The 17,563-nt window shown below is 51.4% G+C and overlaps 1 protein-coding gene across 20 annotated transcripts in view; it reads left to right on the top strand.

Moving 5' to 3' along the window:
- SUSD1 (sushi domain containing 1) overlaps positions 1–17,563 on the top strand; it is a 113,223-nt gene that overhangs the window by 61,343 nt on the left and 34,317 nt on the right. For 18 of the 20 annotated variants that reach the window (XR_012159126.1, XR_012159127.1, XR_012159128.1 and 15 more), the window contains 2 exons: positions 10,530–10,624; positions 13,000–13,186. The exons of 1 other annotated variant lie outside the window; for it this stretch is intronic. Coding sequence is in view for 15 of the 19 variants with exons in the window: in XM_073345628.1 (XP_073201729.1) it covers positions 10,530–10,624; positions 13,000–13,186 (282 nt within the window). In the remaining 4 variants the exon portion in view is untranslated. Of the gene's footprint in view, positions 1–10,529; positions 10,625–12,999; positions 13,187–17,291; positions 17,315–17,563 lie in introns of those variants that run through there. One more of the 20 variants, XM_073345642.1, reaches the window with a different exon arrangement.

The raw sequence follows: 17,563 nt of genomic DNA, 5'->3' as shown, positions 1-17,563 counted from the left end.
GTCACGAGGGTCGGAGACCTCCTGGACTACGATCGGAGAGACTGGCTGGATCCCCTGACGCTCACTCAGCGCATGGGGCTCTCCAGCCCTCGTACCCCCCGGCGCGTACGTCAGGAGGTGAAGGCCGCCTTGACCCCCGCCGCTCGGGCTTATGTTAGCCGAGCCTTGTGCGAGGGCGCACCCCGCCCATCCCTTACCCCAGGCCCGCCGGACCTTTCCATCGGGCCCCTACCCTGCCGATCCCAACACACCCCTCATCCTTTCACTGCAAGCCGGCTGCATGAACTGCAACCGGTCGGTTTTCAAGTTGCATCACGGCAATATTTATATACACTCACACTCCATACCCTTCATGCCTGCACCCTGGTGTCCCGCCCCGATACGAAGTGGCGAGATCTCTTACCACCTTTGGAGGGTGAGCAACCTCGGTGGGCCAGCCTGTACTCCACCTTGGTCCCGAGGCCCGTCGGGGACATCAGTTGGCGGCTCCTTCACGGGGCTGTGAGCACGGGCGTGTTTTTGACGCGTTTTACCTCCCTTCCGGAGACTTGCCCTTTTTGCAACGTGAGGGAAACCCTGGCGCACGTCTATTTAGAGTGTGCCAGATTGCAGCCTCTTTTTCGGCTCCTCACAAATATTCTTTTGCGCTTTTGGCTTCATTTTTCCCCCCACCTCTTTATCTATTCACTCCCCATCCGTGGCCCCACCAAGTCGCGGGATCTCCTGGTTAGCCTCCTCCTAGCCTTGGCTAAAACAGCCATTTATAAGACCAGAGAGCGGAGGTTGGCTCATGAGGCGTCCTGCGATTGTGAGGCCGTTTTCCGACTCTCAGTACATTCACGTATCCGGGCGGAGTTCCTCTGGGCAGCGTCCACCGACTCCCTTGACACCTTCGAGGAGCGGTGGGCGCTGTCCGGGGTTCTCTGCTCGGTGACCCCGTCCGGTTCCCTCCGTCTGACCCTCTGAATGAGGGAAAGAGCGAGAGCCGCCGGCCACAGCCGTTAGTTGCTGTGCATACCATTATTACTGTCTTCTAGGAGGGGTCCTATATTACATGGGTGTACCCCCCTCCCTCCCAACCACCCACCCCGCAGCCGTGCCCATCTTGTTGGGCACTCTCAGGAGAGGGAGGGTCAGTGACCCTGGGCGCGGCACTAGGTAACTCGAGAGGGTGGAAGACCACGAGTGTCGAGGAACCCCCCCCGCTCTAGGCCACCAGGTAACTCAGGAGGGTGGAAGACCACGAGTGTCGAGGAAGCCCCCCCGCTCTGGGCCTGGGCTAACCTGAACACCTCTCCCTCCTGAAAGCTGTTGTGTTATACCTTTTGATTGCGTTGTTTTGTTGCTCAGTTTTTTTTTTTATCCCTTTGTATTCTTTGTAACTGTTACAAATAAATTTCCTTTCTGTTTCAAAAAAAAAAAAAAAAAAAAAAAAAAACCTTCCCTGTTGGGAAACGGGACCTCCCTCGCTTGCTCCTCAGCTATCTGCTTTCTATTCTTTCCTAAAGCTCCCTGGCCTGGATGTTTCTTACTTTTTCACCCTGCCTTAGTGTCCTCGCCCCCCCTCCCCCCGACCGGGCCAGACGCTTTTTTGTTTTGTTTTGTTTTTTTGCCTTTTTTCTTTGCTGCCGTTGAGTGCTGGTCGGCTGCCAACTTGCCGCCAGCACCCCCCCCACACACCTGCTCTCAGGCGCAGTTATTTGCCTTAGCTGAAATCCCCAGAGGAGGGAGGGAAGATTGCCGACCTGCTACCTGGAGGGGGGAGTGGAGCCCCCGGACCCAGCCGTTTTGCTGTCAGCCTGGAATTTCTTCTTCTTATCTCTGCAACATTCTCGGCCTGCCAGAAGCCTTGGTACACAGCCAACAAGCTGGAGAGCAGAGAAACCACCCAGGGAAGCTACAAATCATCGTGGAGGGGGCCGTAAGACTGAGTAATTTTTTTGAATTATACTCTAGTGGGGGGGAGTTTGACTGTGGTTTAATTGCGTTTGTGGTGGCACAGGGGATGTGGCACGGAGATGCCCCCCGATCCATCGGTGCCCCCCCCCAACATTATTACAACTGTCACGGCCCCCCGCCATCCATCCCTGCTGGCAACCTGCCATCTGCCTTCGAATCCAGCTGTTTGCTTTGAACTTTGCCTTTCGGACCGGACATAACAGCCGACCAAACGAGACTCTTTGGACAAACGTGTGTGGGTCCACACCCCCCCACTCCGGATTGTTTATTCCACAGTTTGCCCCTATTACCGGACCCCGATTTTTGTTTTTCCCCCTCTTCCAGTCCAATCCATTTGGTACCCCCCCTCCCCGCCTGCAGCCTGGCAGGGAGGAGCGGTTAATCTATTTCCCCCTCCCCCCCCCTCCTTTTGGTATCTCCCCGTCTCTCCCCGCTCACAAGGGCGGGGAATGAGACCCGATAGCGGTCAACAACATCAGTTGTCCCTCCCTCACCTACTCCCCTGCCCAGCCCCCAAGCCCTCCCCCACCCCCCCACTGTCAAAACACCTGCCACCGCCCCCGCTGGGGCACCAGCAGCAGGAGGCACCGGGGCGATTACTGCCGCTGCTACGTCCACCGCCCCCCCCAGACTCTAGGAACCCCCCTCCAGTTGGCCGGAAAGGCCAGGGTGGGAAGAAAGGAAAGGGCCCCGCTAAAACCACTAGGCCCTCCATGGCAGGGGCTGCCCCCACCGCTGTGGCCTCATCATCGACCATGGCGTCCCTCCCTGCTGTTCCCTCCACCAGCTCTGCGAACGTCCCACCCCCGGTCCCCAGGACGTATGCCCAGGCAATGGCAGGCTCCCCCCGCCTGCCGCCTCATCATCTCGCCCACCCACTGCCTCCGCTATCACCACCAGCGGCCAGGGCCCCTTTCCCCACCTTGACCAGGAGGCACGGTGTCCGTTGCCTCCTGGTGCCCGCCTCGCCCCACATGGAGACGTACGTGCAGGTGCTGGCGAGGGTGGTAGGACCCACGGCTATTGTGGCGGCCTCCAAAATGTATGGGAAGGTCGTTTTTTTCTTAGGTTCGGAGGCTGCCGCCCAGGAGGCGGTGGAGAAGGGCCTGGCGGTGGCGGGGGTTTTGTCCCCCTAGAGCCGCTAGAAGACCTGGGCGTTCGCCTCGTCCTCACCTCCGTCCCTCCCTTTCTACCCAATGCCGCCCTGTTACCCGCTCTCTCCACGCTGGGGAAACTTGTCTCTGTCATCAGCCCTCTCCCGTTGGGCTGCAAGGACCCCACCCTCCGTCACGTCCTCTCGTTCCGCCGGCAGGTGCAGCTTCTACCACCGCCGGCGGCGCGTGACGGAGAGGCGCTCGAGGGGTCCTTCCTAGTCCCTTACCAAGGAGCCCGCTATCGGGTCTACTACTCCACGGGAGAGGCCCGGTGCTACCTCTGCCACTCAGTGGGGCATGTCCACAGAGACTGCCCTTTGGCCCAGGGGGGAGGGGCACCTGAGACCCGGCAGGACATCGGCCCCGTCGTTGCCGACGCCCCTGGACGCCCGGCACCTGAAACCAACTCTCCTCCTACTCGACCCGCCGCTGCTCCCATCTGGGCCCAAGACACACCTTCCCTACAACGCCCAGGCGAGCAAGGGAGTCCCACCCTTGCTACTACCAACTCGGCAGAGCCTATGGAGGAGGGTGCGGTAAAGATATTACCGGGTATAGGAGAAGGCCCGCCCCAAGGAGAACCCCCCACCCCTCATGCTGCCTCACCGTCACCCCCCCGAACCCCTGAACCATCGCCTTCGCCCCCCGACACGACCCCTGCTAACCAACCCCCAGACGACGCTATGGAGGGCTGGACCCTAGTCCAGGGGAAGCGAGGCAAGTGAAAGGCTCGAGCTCTGCTGCACCCATCCGATGCGGAAGCCCCCCGGAAGACCAGGAAGGGAAGCACTGATATCGAGCCTTCCGCTACGGCCATGAGTGAGATCCATCCGCTGGTGTCGGGAGGGGAAGACAGACTGGCATTGGAGGGCAAAATCCCCCCTCCACGAGAGCCCCTCCCCTCCGAGACCCCTGAGGAAGCTCCTTCTGCCTGGATACCACCCGACCCATTAGGAGTTGCAATTTTTCCCCCGTCATCCCCTTCCACCCCAAGGCGTCAAATGGATTTAATAACCCCAGCCTGTCAGATGCCCTGTCGATGGTCCGCACCCTGCCTACCCACCTTAGCGGACCATGAGGCTGCATTAAGAGCCCCACCAGGGAACACCCTGGAAATCGTAACCCCACCCCCCCATGAACTGCGGCATGCACTACGGAAGTTCCTAGAACACACCCGTGGCGCCCGCAATAGGGTACAGCTGGCTCTTCAGCTATGGGGGGACTTTGATCAAATTCTTCAGGCCACAAGGGCCCTTATAAAGGAGGGCAGGGGGCAAGGAAAGCGTGGTGCTGCGGCCTACGAGCGGGCCTGCAGCTTCCGAAAAGATCTACTCATCCACGGGATGGGTCACGGGTTGCTGCGCAACCCACCAGGGGCCACGAACACCCCCACCAATAAGAAACCCCCACCCCCCCAGCCCTCCGCATGACGCCTCTTATTATTGCAACCTTGAACACCAGGGGCTGTAGAATGGTTCTCCGCAGGTCCCAGGTGCTCTCTTACCTTCGGGAATGGGGGGGTACTCTGTAGCTTTCCTGCAGGAGACCCATACGGACCCGACCGTCGAGGACAGGTGGCGGCTGAAGTGGGGGGACGGAGTATACTTTAGCCACTTCACGACTTGGCAAGCTGGAGTGGTGACCCTGTTCTCCCCCACCCTATGGCCCGAGGTGCTAGGGGTCACTGAGGCTGTGCCGGGCCACCTGCTGCACCTTCGAGTCCGTATGGAGGGGCTCGTGGTCAACCTTGTTAACATTTATGCCCCGCAAACGAGCCCAAAGTGGCCACAATTCTATCAGCGGGTGTCCGACTTCCTCAGCACCCTAGATTCGCACGAGTGCCTGGTCCTGGGAGGAGACTTTAACACCACCCTCGAGGAACGGGACCGCTCAGGGGCCGAGCCAAGCCCAGCCACCGCGAACGTTCTCCGAGGAATAGTCAAACATCACTCCCTAGTGGATGTCTGACGTGACCATCACCCAGATGACACTTCCACGTTCACCTTTGTCCGGGTGGAGGCCCATCGGTCACACCACTCTTGGTTGGACCGTATTTACTTATCCCGTTTCCATCTTTCACAGGCCCACTCCTCCACCATTTGGCCGGCCCCATTCTCCGACCATCATTTAGCCACCATAACGGTCTCCCTCCATGCAGAGAGACCGGGGCCGGCCTATTGGCACTTTAACAACAGCCTGTTGGAGGACGAGAGCTTCGTGACGTCCTTCCGGGAGTTTTGGCTGGCCTGGCGAGAGCAGTGGCGTGCCTTTCCCTCGGTGCGGCGATGGTGGGATCTCGGGAGGGTGCGCGCCAAGCTCTTCTGCCGTGACTACACCCGGAGCACCAGCCGACGGAGAAATGCGGCGATAGAGCAGTTGGAACGGGAGGTCTTAGAGATGGAGAGGCGCCTGGCCGCCGATCCCGAGGACCCGTCCCTCTGCGGAGCGTGCCGGGAGAAGCGGGAGGAGCTCCGGGCCCTCGAGGACCACCGGGCCCGAGGTGCCTTTGTTCGGTCCTGCATCCGCCTTCTTCGGGAGATGGACCGCGGCTCCCGCTTCTTCTATGCCCTGGAGAAAACGAGGGGGAGCCAAGAAACACGTCACCTGCCTTCTTGCGGAAGACGGAACCCCCCTCACGGATCCGGAGGAGATGTGTGGGAGGGCCCGTGACTTCTACACACAAGCCTTTTCTTCCCGGATCCGACCGATCCTGGAGCTTGTGGGGTGCTCTGGGAGGAACTCCCCACAGTCAGCATGGGCGACCGAGACCAGCTAGAGCTCCCTCTCACCCTGGCCGAGTTCTCGGAAGCCCTCCGTCGCATGCCCACCAATAATCTCCGGGCATGGACGGGCTGACCGTGGAGTTTTACCGCGCGTTCTGGGACATCCTCAGCCCAGACCTAGTCACTGTCTGGGCTGGGTCCTTGGAGAGCGGGGTCCTCCCTCTGTCGTGCAGGCGAGCAGTGCTCGCCTTGTTGCCGAAGAAGAGGGACCTCCGTGATTTACGAAACTGGCGTCCCGTCTCACTCCTTAGCACGGATTACAAAATCATAGCGAAAGCAATCTCGCTGCGGCTAGGGTCTGTGATGGCGGACGTGATCCGCCCAGACCTATACTGTCCCGGGTTGCAGCATTTTTGACAACCTATTTCTAGCCCGAGACTTTTTGGAACTTGGGCGGAGAGATGGTCTGTCGTTTGCCCTCCTGTCTCTTGATCAGGAGAAGGCATTCGATAGAGTAGACCATGGGTACCTCCTGAGCACTCTGCAGGCGTTTGGATTCGGACCTCAGTTTGCGAGTTTTCTCCGGGTGCTGTACGCCTCCGCGGAGTGTTTGGTTAGGCTCAACTGGACCCTGACCGAACCGGTCAGCTTTGGGCGAGAAGTGCGGCAGGGGTGCCCCCTCTTGGGCCAGCTGTACGCTCTGGCGATCGAGCCTTTCCTCTGTCTCCTCTGCAGGAGGTTGACAGGGTTGGTGCTGCGGGAGCCGGAGCTGCAGCTGGTCCTGTCGGCGTACGCCGATGACGTACTCCTCGTGGTCCAGGACCCGGGCGACTTGGCGCGAGTGGAGGCATGCAAGGCCATCTATTTGGCAGCCTCCTCTGCCCGAGTCAACTGGGTCAAGAGCTTTGGCTTGGCGGTGGGGGACTGGCGGCAGGTAAGCTCCCTCCCACCCGCACTTCAGACCATCCGGTGGAGTGCGGGTCCACTGCTCTATCTCGGCGTTTACCTTTCCGCCACGCACCCTTCCCCGCCGGAGAACTGGCAAAATTTAGAGGGCGGGGTGATAGAGCGGATCCGGAAATGGACGAGGCTACTCCGATGTTTCTCCCTCCGAGGGAAGGCACTGGTGCTTAACCAACTAGTCCTGTCCATGCTCTGGTACCGGCTCAACACCCTGGCCCCGGCCCCGGGTTTCCTGACCCACCTCTGGAGATTGATTCTAGTGTTCTTTTGGTCAGGAATGCACTGGGCCCCTGTTGGAGTTCTTCATTTACCCCTGAAGGAAGGAGGGCAGGGCCTGAAGTGTCTGTACACTCAGGTCCGCGTTTTCCGCCTCCAGGCCCTCAGAGGCTCCTTTATAGTGCAGGTCCTTCCTGCACCGCTTCCAAGGGCTCCGATACGACCGACAGCTCTTTTATCTTTGTCTGAGAGGTTTTCCGCGAGACCTCTCTGGGCTGCCGGTCTTCTACCAGGACCTCCTCCGGACCTGGAAACTGTTTCTAATGACCAGGTCCGTGGCGGCCACCGTGGGAGCAGATCTCCTCACGGAGCCCCTGCTACACAATCCCCAACTCCGTGTGCAGGTGGCGGAGTCCCGCTCGGTGCGCCAGAGGTTGGTCCTGGCGGAAGTCACGAGGGTCGGAGACCTCCTGGACTACGATCGGAGAGACTGGCTGGATCCCCTGACGCTCACTCAGCGCATGGGGCTCTCCAGCCCTCGTACCCCCCGGCGCGTACGTCAGGAGGTGAAGGCCACCTTGACCCCCGCTGCTCGGGCTTATGTCAACCGAGCCTTGCGCGAGGGCGCACCCCGCCCATCCTCTACCCCAGGCCCGCTGGACCTTTCCATTGGGCCCCTACCCTGCCGATCCCAACAAACCCCTCACCCTTTCACTGCAAGCCGGCTGCATGAACTGCAGACGGTCAGTTTTCAAATCGCACCACGGAATTATTTATACACACTCACGCTTCACACCCTTCACGCCCACACCCTGGTGTCCCACCCTGATACAAAGTGGCGGGACCTCCTGCCACCCTTGGAGGGTGAGCAACCTCGGTGGGCCAGCCTGTATTCCACCTTGGTCCTGAGGCCCATCGGGGACATCAGTTGGCGGCTCCTTCACGGAGCTGTGAGCACGGGCGTGTTTCTGACACGGTTTACCCCCATCCTGGATACTTACCCTTTTTGTAATATGAGGGAAACCCTGGCGCACATATATCTAGAGTGTGCCAGATTGCAGCCCCTTTTCCGGCTCCTCACAAATATTCTATTGCGCTTTTGGCTTCATTTCTCCCCTCACCTTTTTATCTATACACTCCCCATCCGTGGCCCCACAAAATCACGAGACCTCCTGGTTAACCTCCTCCTAGCCTTGGCTAAAATAGGCATCTATAAAACCAGAGAGGGGAGGTTGGCCCATGAAGCGTCCTGCGATTGTAGGGCCTTTTTCCGATCCTTAGTACATTCACGTATCCGGGCGGAGTTCCTCTGGTCTGCGTCCACAGACTCCCTTGACGCCTTCGAGGAGCGGTGGGCGCTGTCCGGGGTTTTCTGCTCGGTGACCCCGTCCGGTTCCCTCTGTCTGACCCTTTGATTGAGGGGAAGAGCGAGAGACGCCAGCCCCAGCCGTTGCCGCTGTGGATACCATCATTACTGTCATCTAGGAGGGGTCCTATAATACATGGGTGTCTACCCCCCCCACCCGTAAACCGCCCACCCCGCAGCCGTGCCCATCTTGCCGGGCACTCTCAGAAGAGGGATAATTGGTGACACTGGGCGCGGCACTAGGTAACTCGAGGGGGTGGAAGACCACGAGTGTCGAGGAAGCCCCTCCGCTCTAGGCCACCAGGTAACTCAGGAGGGTGGAAGACCACAAGTGTCGAGGAAGCCCCCCCGCTCTGGGCCCAGGCTAGCCTGAACACTTCTTCCTCCTGAAAGCTGCTGTGTTATACCTTCTGTTCGCGTTGTTTTGTTGCATAGTTTGTTTTGTTTCTTTGGTAATTCTTTGTAAGTGTTACAAATAAAATTCTTTTCTGTTTCAAAAAAAAAAAAAACCACCTTCCCTGTTACCTTACCCAGGGAACAGGGACCTACTTAACCTGGGGCTAATATATCAGCCTTCTATCACTCTCCTGTAGCCATCCGGCCGGACCCTGTCACAATAGTAAAATTTCAAAGCTGTATTAAGTCAATGTTCAGTTGTAAACTTTTGAAAGAACCCCCATAACGTTTTGTTCAGAGTTACAAACCACCTCCATTCCCGAGGTGTTCGTAACTCTGAGGTTCTACTGCGACTGGCGTTGTTCCCTTCACGCACATCTTTATGCTTAAGAATTGCAATGGTGCACCATTTTTTTTCATTGTGGATGTGCTGCAATGGCTAAGCATAACTGTATACACTAAGGATACTGTATCGGAATTTCTTTGCCCTTGTTTGTCCAAATGGTACCCTCAGAAATCTAAGTGTTTTTGAGTGTGATTGTGAAGTAATGAATATTTTAAAATACCTTCCTGATAAGCTGATACTCCATGTGCTAAGTGTTTTTGAGATACTGTTTTTGAGGAATGTAACCTATATGAATACTACTGTTCTTTCAGTGGAAAGGTAGGTCTTAGTTCCTAAACAAAGCTTGTGTATGTTGTTTTTGGCTCATCAAAGCCTGAAACATTTGATGTTTAATATTTTGTTTATTCACGGAAAGGAAGAGGCTTTTTTGGAATATAAGTAGTTTGAGGAATCTCTGCCCCCAACTCCACATTTTATGAAAATGTAAAGCCAGATTTTCAAAATTGCTTATCACCCATCAGCTCTCACTTAGGCACTTGCACAAGTGGCCAGGTTTTTAAGATGTGGGAATACTGGGCATAGTTGGGTACTGAGCACTTTTGAAAATATGACCCCACTTGTGAGTGATGAGCAGTCTTGAAAATCTGGCTCATAATGTTTGTCATCTGCATTAGTGGTGCAAAGAGTTGAGATGAGCTGAAAGCAAAATACCCATTGCACTCCAGTACCTACCGCATTGCTCCTCTGGGAAGGTATCTCCAGCAACCAATGCACTTGTACCACAGCAACAGCCAATTGGCACTTTCAGCTCTGCAGTAACACACATAGAATTTACCACTGTCAATAGCGATTCCTTTTGGAAGTGCCACAAAAGCCCTGGTGTAATTTGACAAGAAGCCAGGTGCCCATCCTTCCCTACTACTGGTTTGATGAGAACTGCTCCTATTGTCTGTGTCTTTTTGGCCTGTACGTAGCAGGGAGCAGGTTTTAAAACAGAAATATTTGATGAGTGGAAAACGCTGTTTCCCCAAAGCTGTTGCTTACCGCTATTATTTTGATTGTAAAAGGAGAGAGCCAAGTCGCCCTTCTAAAAGTGCATCCTCTCCTGGACCTTAGGCATCTGAAGTTTACCTTAATTTGTGGGGAGGCTTTAAAATTCCCTTTAGTACTATGTTTGGTTTTTTTATAACTGTAATTTCATTTAAAAATTTTATACCTGATTTACAATATTTGGGCACTCAAAAAGGAATGAGGTTCCACCCCCTCCTAATAACACTGGATCCTCTAAAGTAAAAACAGACTCAGACCTTATCATTTAAAGCCAGTCATGATCAATAATGTTACAGGAAGATTTTTTTAAAATGTTTTTAGTTATGAGGCTTTCCCCTGTCTCACTCTCTCTGCAGTAAAGGAAGCCTTCAGTAATATGCGGATACTTAACGACACCTGCTTGACATGGAGGCGAAGCATAAGGAGCGCTGATAGGAAAGAAATCTATTCAGTAAGTGATACATATTTTGTGTATCCTCCACTGTGGAACCTCCACTGAAGCTGTCTGTGGTGGGCCCGGGACTGGCTGCTTTTATCTAAAGTTTCCCGCAGTTAGAAATTATCCAGAGTTTATTGCATCCCTCTAGCTGAGGGACGGCCTGTGAGAATTAAACAGAGCATGCAGTCTGTTTTTTTCTTACTCAAATAACTGAGAATTGATAGGTGTGAAATTGTTTCTTTGGAGTTATTAACATTACGACTATTTGAGACCAGAGCAGTGGAAAATACGCATGACTACAAGCATACGTACAAGCCCAGCTGTCTATAACTTGGTTCTGTGAGGGACTGGGCATTCTCATTTCATGTGGATGTAGCATACTTGGACTTTCAGAGAGCCTTTGGCAAGGTCCCTCACCAATGGCTCTTAAGCAAACTAAGCACGCAAAGGAAAAGGGGAAGATCCTCTCATGGATCAGTAACTGGTTAAAAGACAGGAAACAAAGGGTAGGAATAAATGGCCAATTTTCAGGGGAGAGAGAGGTAAATAGTGGTGTCCCCCCAGGGTTCTGTACTGGGACCAGTGCTGTTCAACATATTCATAAATGATCTGGAAGGAGAGAGAAGTGGCAAATTTTGCAGACGATACAAAATTACTCAATATAGTTCAGTCCAAAGCAGACTGCGAAGAATTACAAAGGGATCTCGCAAAACTGGGTGACTGGGCAATAAAATTGCAGATGAAATTCAATGTTGATAAATGCCAAGTTGTGCCAATTAGAAAACATAATCCCAACTACGCATCCAAAAAAAGAGGGTTCAAATTGGCTATTACCACTCAGGAAAGAGATCTTGCAATCGTGGATAGTTCTTTGAAAAAATCCTCTCAATGTGCACCAGCAGTCAAAAAAGCTAACCATTTTAGGAACCATTAGGAAAGGGATAGATAATAAAACAGAAAATGTCATAATGCTTCTATTTAAATCCAGGTACGCCCATACCTTGAATACTGCATGCAGTTCTGATCACCCCATCTAAAAAAGGATATATTAGAACTGCAAAAAGCACAGAGAAGAGCAACAAAAATGATTAGAAAAGAAAAGGAGTACTTGTGGCACCTTAGAGACTAACCAATTTATTTGAGCATAAGCTTTCGTGAGCTACAGCTCACTTTATCGGATGCATAAAGTGGAATGTGTGTATATATAAAATCTGCTCACTGTACTTTCCACTTTATGCATCCGATGAAGTGAGCTGTAGCTCACGAAAGCTTATGCTCAGATAAATTGGTTGGTCTCTAAGGTGCCACAAGGACTCCTTTTCTTTTTGCGAATACAGACTAACACGGCTGCTACTCTGAAAAATGATTAAGGGTATGGAACAGCTTCCGTATGAGGAGGGATTAAAAAGACTGGGGGACTTTTCCACTTAGGATATCATAGCGATCTATAAAATCTTGACTGGTATGGAGAAAGTGAATAAGGAAGTGTTATTTACTCCTTCTCATAACACAAGAATCAGGGGTCGTCCAATGAAACTAACAGGCAACAGGTTTAAAACAAACAAAAGGAAATACTTCTTCTCGCAATGCACAGTCACCCTGTGGAACTTGTTGCCAGGGGATGTTGTGAAGGCACAGAGTTCAAAAGAAAATTAGATTAGTTCTTCAAGGGTAGGTCAATCATTGGCTATTAGCCAAGGTGGTCAGCGGTGCAACCACATGATCTGAGTGTCCCTAGCCTCTGACTGTCAGAAGCTGGGAGGGGATGATGGGATGGATCACGCAATGATTGCCCTGTTCTGTTCATTCCCTCTGAAGCACCTGGCAGTGGCCACTGTCAGAAGACAGGGTAGTGGGATAGATGGACCATTGGTCTGACCCAGTACGGCTGTTCTTATGTTGACTTCAGTAGGATTTGATAGTAATGAACACCTTTCAGGATCAAGTGATAACTGCACAGCATGCACGTGGGTTCGCTTTTGTAAATGTACTGTTTCTGCAATGAAGATACATGAGTAGGCTGCTGGTTTCTGTTAGCTGGCAAACAACCGGTTTGGGGCTGGGCTTCCTTTACCAAAAAAAAAAAAAAAAAAGAGGACGAGGGGGGAGAGAAACGAAGTGCAAGAACTAGCTTTGTTATAGCGTTGTTAAAGTTTAGCCACAAGCATGATGTGTCTTCATAAAACCTGGAAATGTTTTGATTATAGTAACGCTCAACAAATTTAATACAGTATGTTTGTATGCACATGTAGATTTTCAACAAGGATATGGTCAATTACTACTTCATAAAGTTTATGATGAATGGTTTAGTTAGAGAATCCCACAAATTGAACCCAGACGAAGTGTCAAAGCCTTCCATTTTCAGCACTGTGATTGTTTCATTACAGTTTCACATACAAGGTCGACGTTGGTATCAGAAGGAATTCTTTCATGAAAGGGCCTTTAACCTCACCATTTACGGACAGACTCCAGAGGTGTGTCTTGATTTGCACCCAGGCACCAATTACACTGTGAATATTTCCACGGCAGCTTTGGATCTTTCTGTGTTAGTTTCCATGACAACTCCAATTATTGGTACGTCCTGCTGTTTTGTTTTTTTTTAACAAGATGACCACTTGAGTGTGAGTGCTTCGCCTAAATGGCAATATTGACAACTGATTTGAACTTAGTGTCTCAGTGTAGATTGTTGAAAAACTCCTGCCTTGTGCTCAAAAACGGTAATCTAATTGTTACAGATTTCATGCTGTTTCTTGTTGAGTCAGCAAATCCCAAAGCATCGGGACAATGGCTGTCATGTGTTTTTAAATGTCAGTTCAGCATCACAGGGTAACTGGAGAGGAAGGATGGGCCAGTGATTGGGACTCTAGCCTGGAACTCTGGAGACCTAGTTCAATCCCCTGCTCTGCCATAGACTTCCTGTATGACCTTGGGCAAGTCACTTAGTCTCTGTGTGCCTCACTTCCCTATCTGTACAATGGGGATAATGGCACTGCCCTGCCTCACAGGGGTTGAAAGATTGTGAGGTACTCATACTATGGTAACAGGTGCTCTATGAGTACCACAGACAGTTAGTGCTACCAATGGTGACATTAAAAGGTATTCCAGAAAAATGGCATGGTTGGTAGAGGAGGAGAAAGAGCATGTTATGCTTTTATTTTAATTGTCATTTGCTTCCAGAATTTTTGTTCCATAAAGAAAACTGCTCTAATAAAAATCTTCAGCCTTTGAGCTCATTTTGATTCCAGTTAAACTGGTTTAAATTAGGACATTTTTGTACTGTTCCTATGCTGAAAAGCTTCTGGGTTAGATTTAAAAATACCAACAACACGGTGAAACACTAGCTTTGGTGTTGGCAGCAGACAGATGAAACCTAGCAAGCTCTTTGAATTTTGTAACTATGTTCAGCCACTAGGTGCAGCTGTTTATCTGCTGGATGCCCAATGAAGAACTAGGGAGTTGTTTATGTGGTATTTTCCAAATCATTAATACTTCAGTACTTTATTAATAGTAAATCTTAGCTTTTAAGATGTCATAGAAGGGGGGAAAAAATCTCTTCCTTGAGTGCGAAAGTTATTGTGTAAGGCACACAGTGTTCTGGATCACTTTAGCGAAGTACAGCAATTATTGGACGATTTTTTGCTTGGAAATTGCCTAGCTGTCATTCAGAAGTAGTGAATTGTTGTATCTGTTCATGTGTCTTTTTAAAACAAAGCATATCCTGGAATTTGATTGCTTGAGATGCTTTTGAATACCCACAGTTATAACCTGTAGGCATTCCACTTTACATTGTCACCCTGTAAGAGTTCACAAGCTATGCAAGAGTGGAGCAGTTCATTACTTGTTCAGAAGACCTGTACGGAATACTTTCTAGCAGGTGCTGCATGAGGTGGTGTTGATGATTTGGTACCTGGCATGCTTCTCTTTGAGCTGAGTTAGAACTGAATAAATGCGCCAGCATAGTCCTGGGTGAGGTATCTGTAGAGCCCTGTGTGGATACAAATGGATATCTATCTATCAATCTAGCTGGCTAGATTGTCGGGCTCAACAGGTAGTGATCAATGGCTCCATATCTAGTTGGCAGCCAGTATCAAGTGGAGTACCCCAAGGGTCGGTCCTGGGGCCGGTTTTGTTCAATATCTTCATAAATGATCTGGTGGATGGGTGTGGATTGCACTCTCAGCAAATTTGCGGATGATACTAAACTGGGAGGAGTGGTAGATACGCTGGAGGGGGGGGATAGGATACAGAAAGACCTAGACAAATTGGAGGATTGGGCCAAAAGAAATCTGATGAGGTTCAATAAGGATAAGTGCAGGGTCCTGCACTTGGGACGGAAGAACCCAATGCACAGCTACAGACTAGGGACCGAATGGCTAGGCAGCAGTTCTGCGGAAAAGGACCTAGGGGTGACAGTGGACGAGAAGCTGGATATGAGTCAGCAGTGTGCCCTTGTTGCCAAGAAGGCCAATGGCATTTTGGGCTGTATAAGTAGGGGCATAGCGAGCAGATCGAGGGACGTGATCGTTCCCCTCTATTCGACATTGGTGAGGCCTCATCTGGAGTACTGTGTCCAGTTTTGGGCCCCACACTTCAAGAAGGATGTGGATAAATTGGAGAGAGTCCAGCGAAGGGCAACAAAAATGATTAGGGGACTGGAACACATGAGTTATGAGGAGAGGCTGAGGGAGCTGGGATTGTTTAGCCTGCAGAAGAGAAGAATGAGGGGGGATTTGATAGCTGCTTTCAACTACCTGAAAGGGGGTTCCAAAGAGGATGGCTCTAGACTGTTCTCAATGGTAACAGATGACAGAACGAGGAGTAATGGTCTCAAGTTGCAGTGGGGGAGGTTTAGATTGGATATTAGGAAAAACTTTTTCACTAAGAGGGTGGTGAAACACTGGAATGCGTTACCTAGGGAGGTGGTAGAATCTCCTTCCTTAGAGGTTTTTAAGGTCAGGCTTGACAAAGCCCTGGCTGGGATGATTTAACTGGGAATTGGTCCTGCTTTGAGCAGGGGGTTGGACTAGATGACCTTCTGGGGTCCCTTCTAACCCTGATATTCTATGATTCTATGGTTACAGATATAAATTTGTATTCGCACAGGGCTGTAGGTATTTGGTGGAGAGGCATAAAAATTTGGTCCTGTCTGCTTATCAAGCAAGATCTCATTAAAAGGCCCATTTCACTTTTTTATAAGAGTAATGGGGTTTGAGTCACTTTCGATTTACCTCCCACATTTAAATTTTATAAAATTACACAATTTAGGATTAATAAAACTGTACTAGACATGATAAATTGACCCCTACTGGATTGATTGCTGCCCATCAATCCGGCCAGTAATGTAGACAAGCCCTCAGATGGCTGTACTTTGGTGGTGGTGGAGTTATCCTAATTTGTATGCCACTTTAAGCTTGTTAAAGTGCTTTGTGGCCCTTTGGGATCAAAAGTCCTATATAAATGTAAGATACTTCAGAAGATCAAATGCTCTAAGGAAGCTGAAAGACTGAAACAAATGTTTTACTGCGGATGTACTGTAACTGGCCTAACCTTTGTTATCGGGTGATATAGCTGCTTGAGGTTGCGTGCTGATCTCTTTGGGGGAAGTGTAAGGGTATGTCTACACTACGGAATTAGGTTGAATTTATAGAAGTCGGTTTTTTAGAAATCGGTTTTATATATTGGAGTGTGTGTGTCCCCACAGAAAATGCTCTAAGTGCATTAAGTGCATTAACTCGGCGGAGTGCTTCCACAGTACCGAGGCAAGAGTAGACTTCCGGAGCGTTGCACTGTGGGTAGCTGTCCCACAGTTCCCGCAGTCTCCGCTGCCCATTGGAATTCTGGGTTGAGATCCCAATGCCTGATGGGGCTAAAACATTGTCGCGGGTGGTTCTGGGTACATATCATCAGGCCCCCGTTCCCTCCCCCCCTCCGTGAAAGCAAGGGCAGACAATCGTTTCGCGCCTTTTTTCCTGAGTTACCTGTGCAGACGCCATACCACAGCAAGCATGGAGCCCGCTCAGGTAACCGTCACCCTATGTCTCCTGGGTGCTGGCAGACATGGTACTGCATTGCTACACAGCAGCATCAACCACTTGCCTTGTGGCAGCAGACAGTACAGTACGACTGGTAGCCGTCATCATGATGTTCGAGGTGCTCCTGGCCACGTCGGCCAGGAGCGCCTGGGCAGACATGGGCGCAGGGACTAAATTTGGAATGACTTGACCAGGTCATTCTCTTTAGTCCTGCAGTCAGTCCTATTGAACCGTCTTATGGTGAGCAGGCAGGCGATATGGATTGCTAGCAGTCCTATTGCATCATCTTCTGCCGGGCAGCCATGAGATGTGGATGGCATGCAGTCCTTCTGCACCATCTGCTGCCAGCTAAAGATGTAAAAGATAGATGGAGTGGATCAAAACAAGAAATAGACCAGATTTGTTTTGTACTCATTTGCTTCCCCTCCCTCCCCCGTCTAGGGGACTCATTCCTCTAGGTCACACTGCAGTCACTCACAGAGAAGGTGCAACGAGGTAAATCTAGCCATGTATCAATCAGAGGCCAGACTAACCTCCTTGTTCCAATAACAACGATAACTTAGGTGCACCATTTCTTATTGGAACCCTCCGTGAAGTCCTGCCTGAAATACTCCTTGATGTAAAGCCACCCCCTTTGTTGATTTTAGCTCCCTGAAGCCAACCCTGTAAGCCGTGTCGTCAGTCGCTCCTCCCTCTGTCAGAGCAACAGCAGACAATCGTTCCGCGCCTTTTTTCTGTGCGGACGCCATACCAAGACAAGCATGGAGGCCGCTCAGCTCACTTTGGCAATTAGGAGCACATTAAACACCACACGCATTATCCAGCAGTATATGCAGCACCAGAACCTGGCAGAGCAATACCAGGCGAGGAGGCGACGTCAGCGCGGTCACGTGAGTGATCAGGACATGGACACAGATTT

Source organism: Lepidochelys kempii, chromosome 5 (genome assembly GCF_965140265.1).
Source record: "Lepidochelys kempii isolate rLepKem1 chromosome 5, rLepKem1.hap2, whole genome shotgun sequence".
Classification (NCBI taxonomy): domain Eukaryota; kingdom Metazoa; phylum Chordata; order Testudines; family Cheloniidae; genus Lepidochelys; species Lepidochelys kempii.
This window is presented reverse-complemented; position numbering and strand designations above follow the sequence as displayed.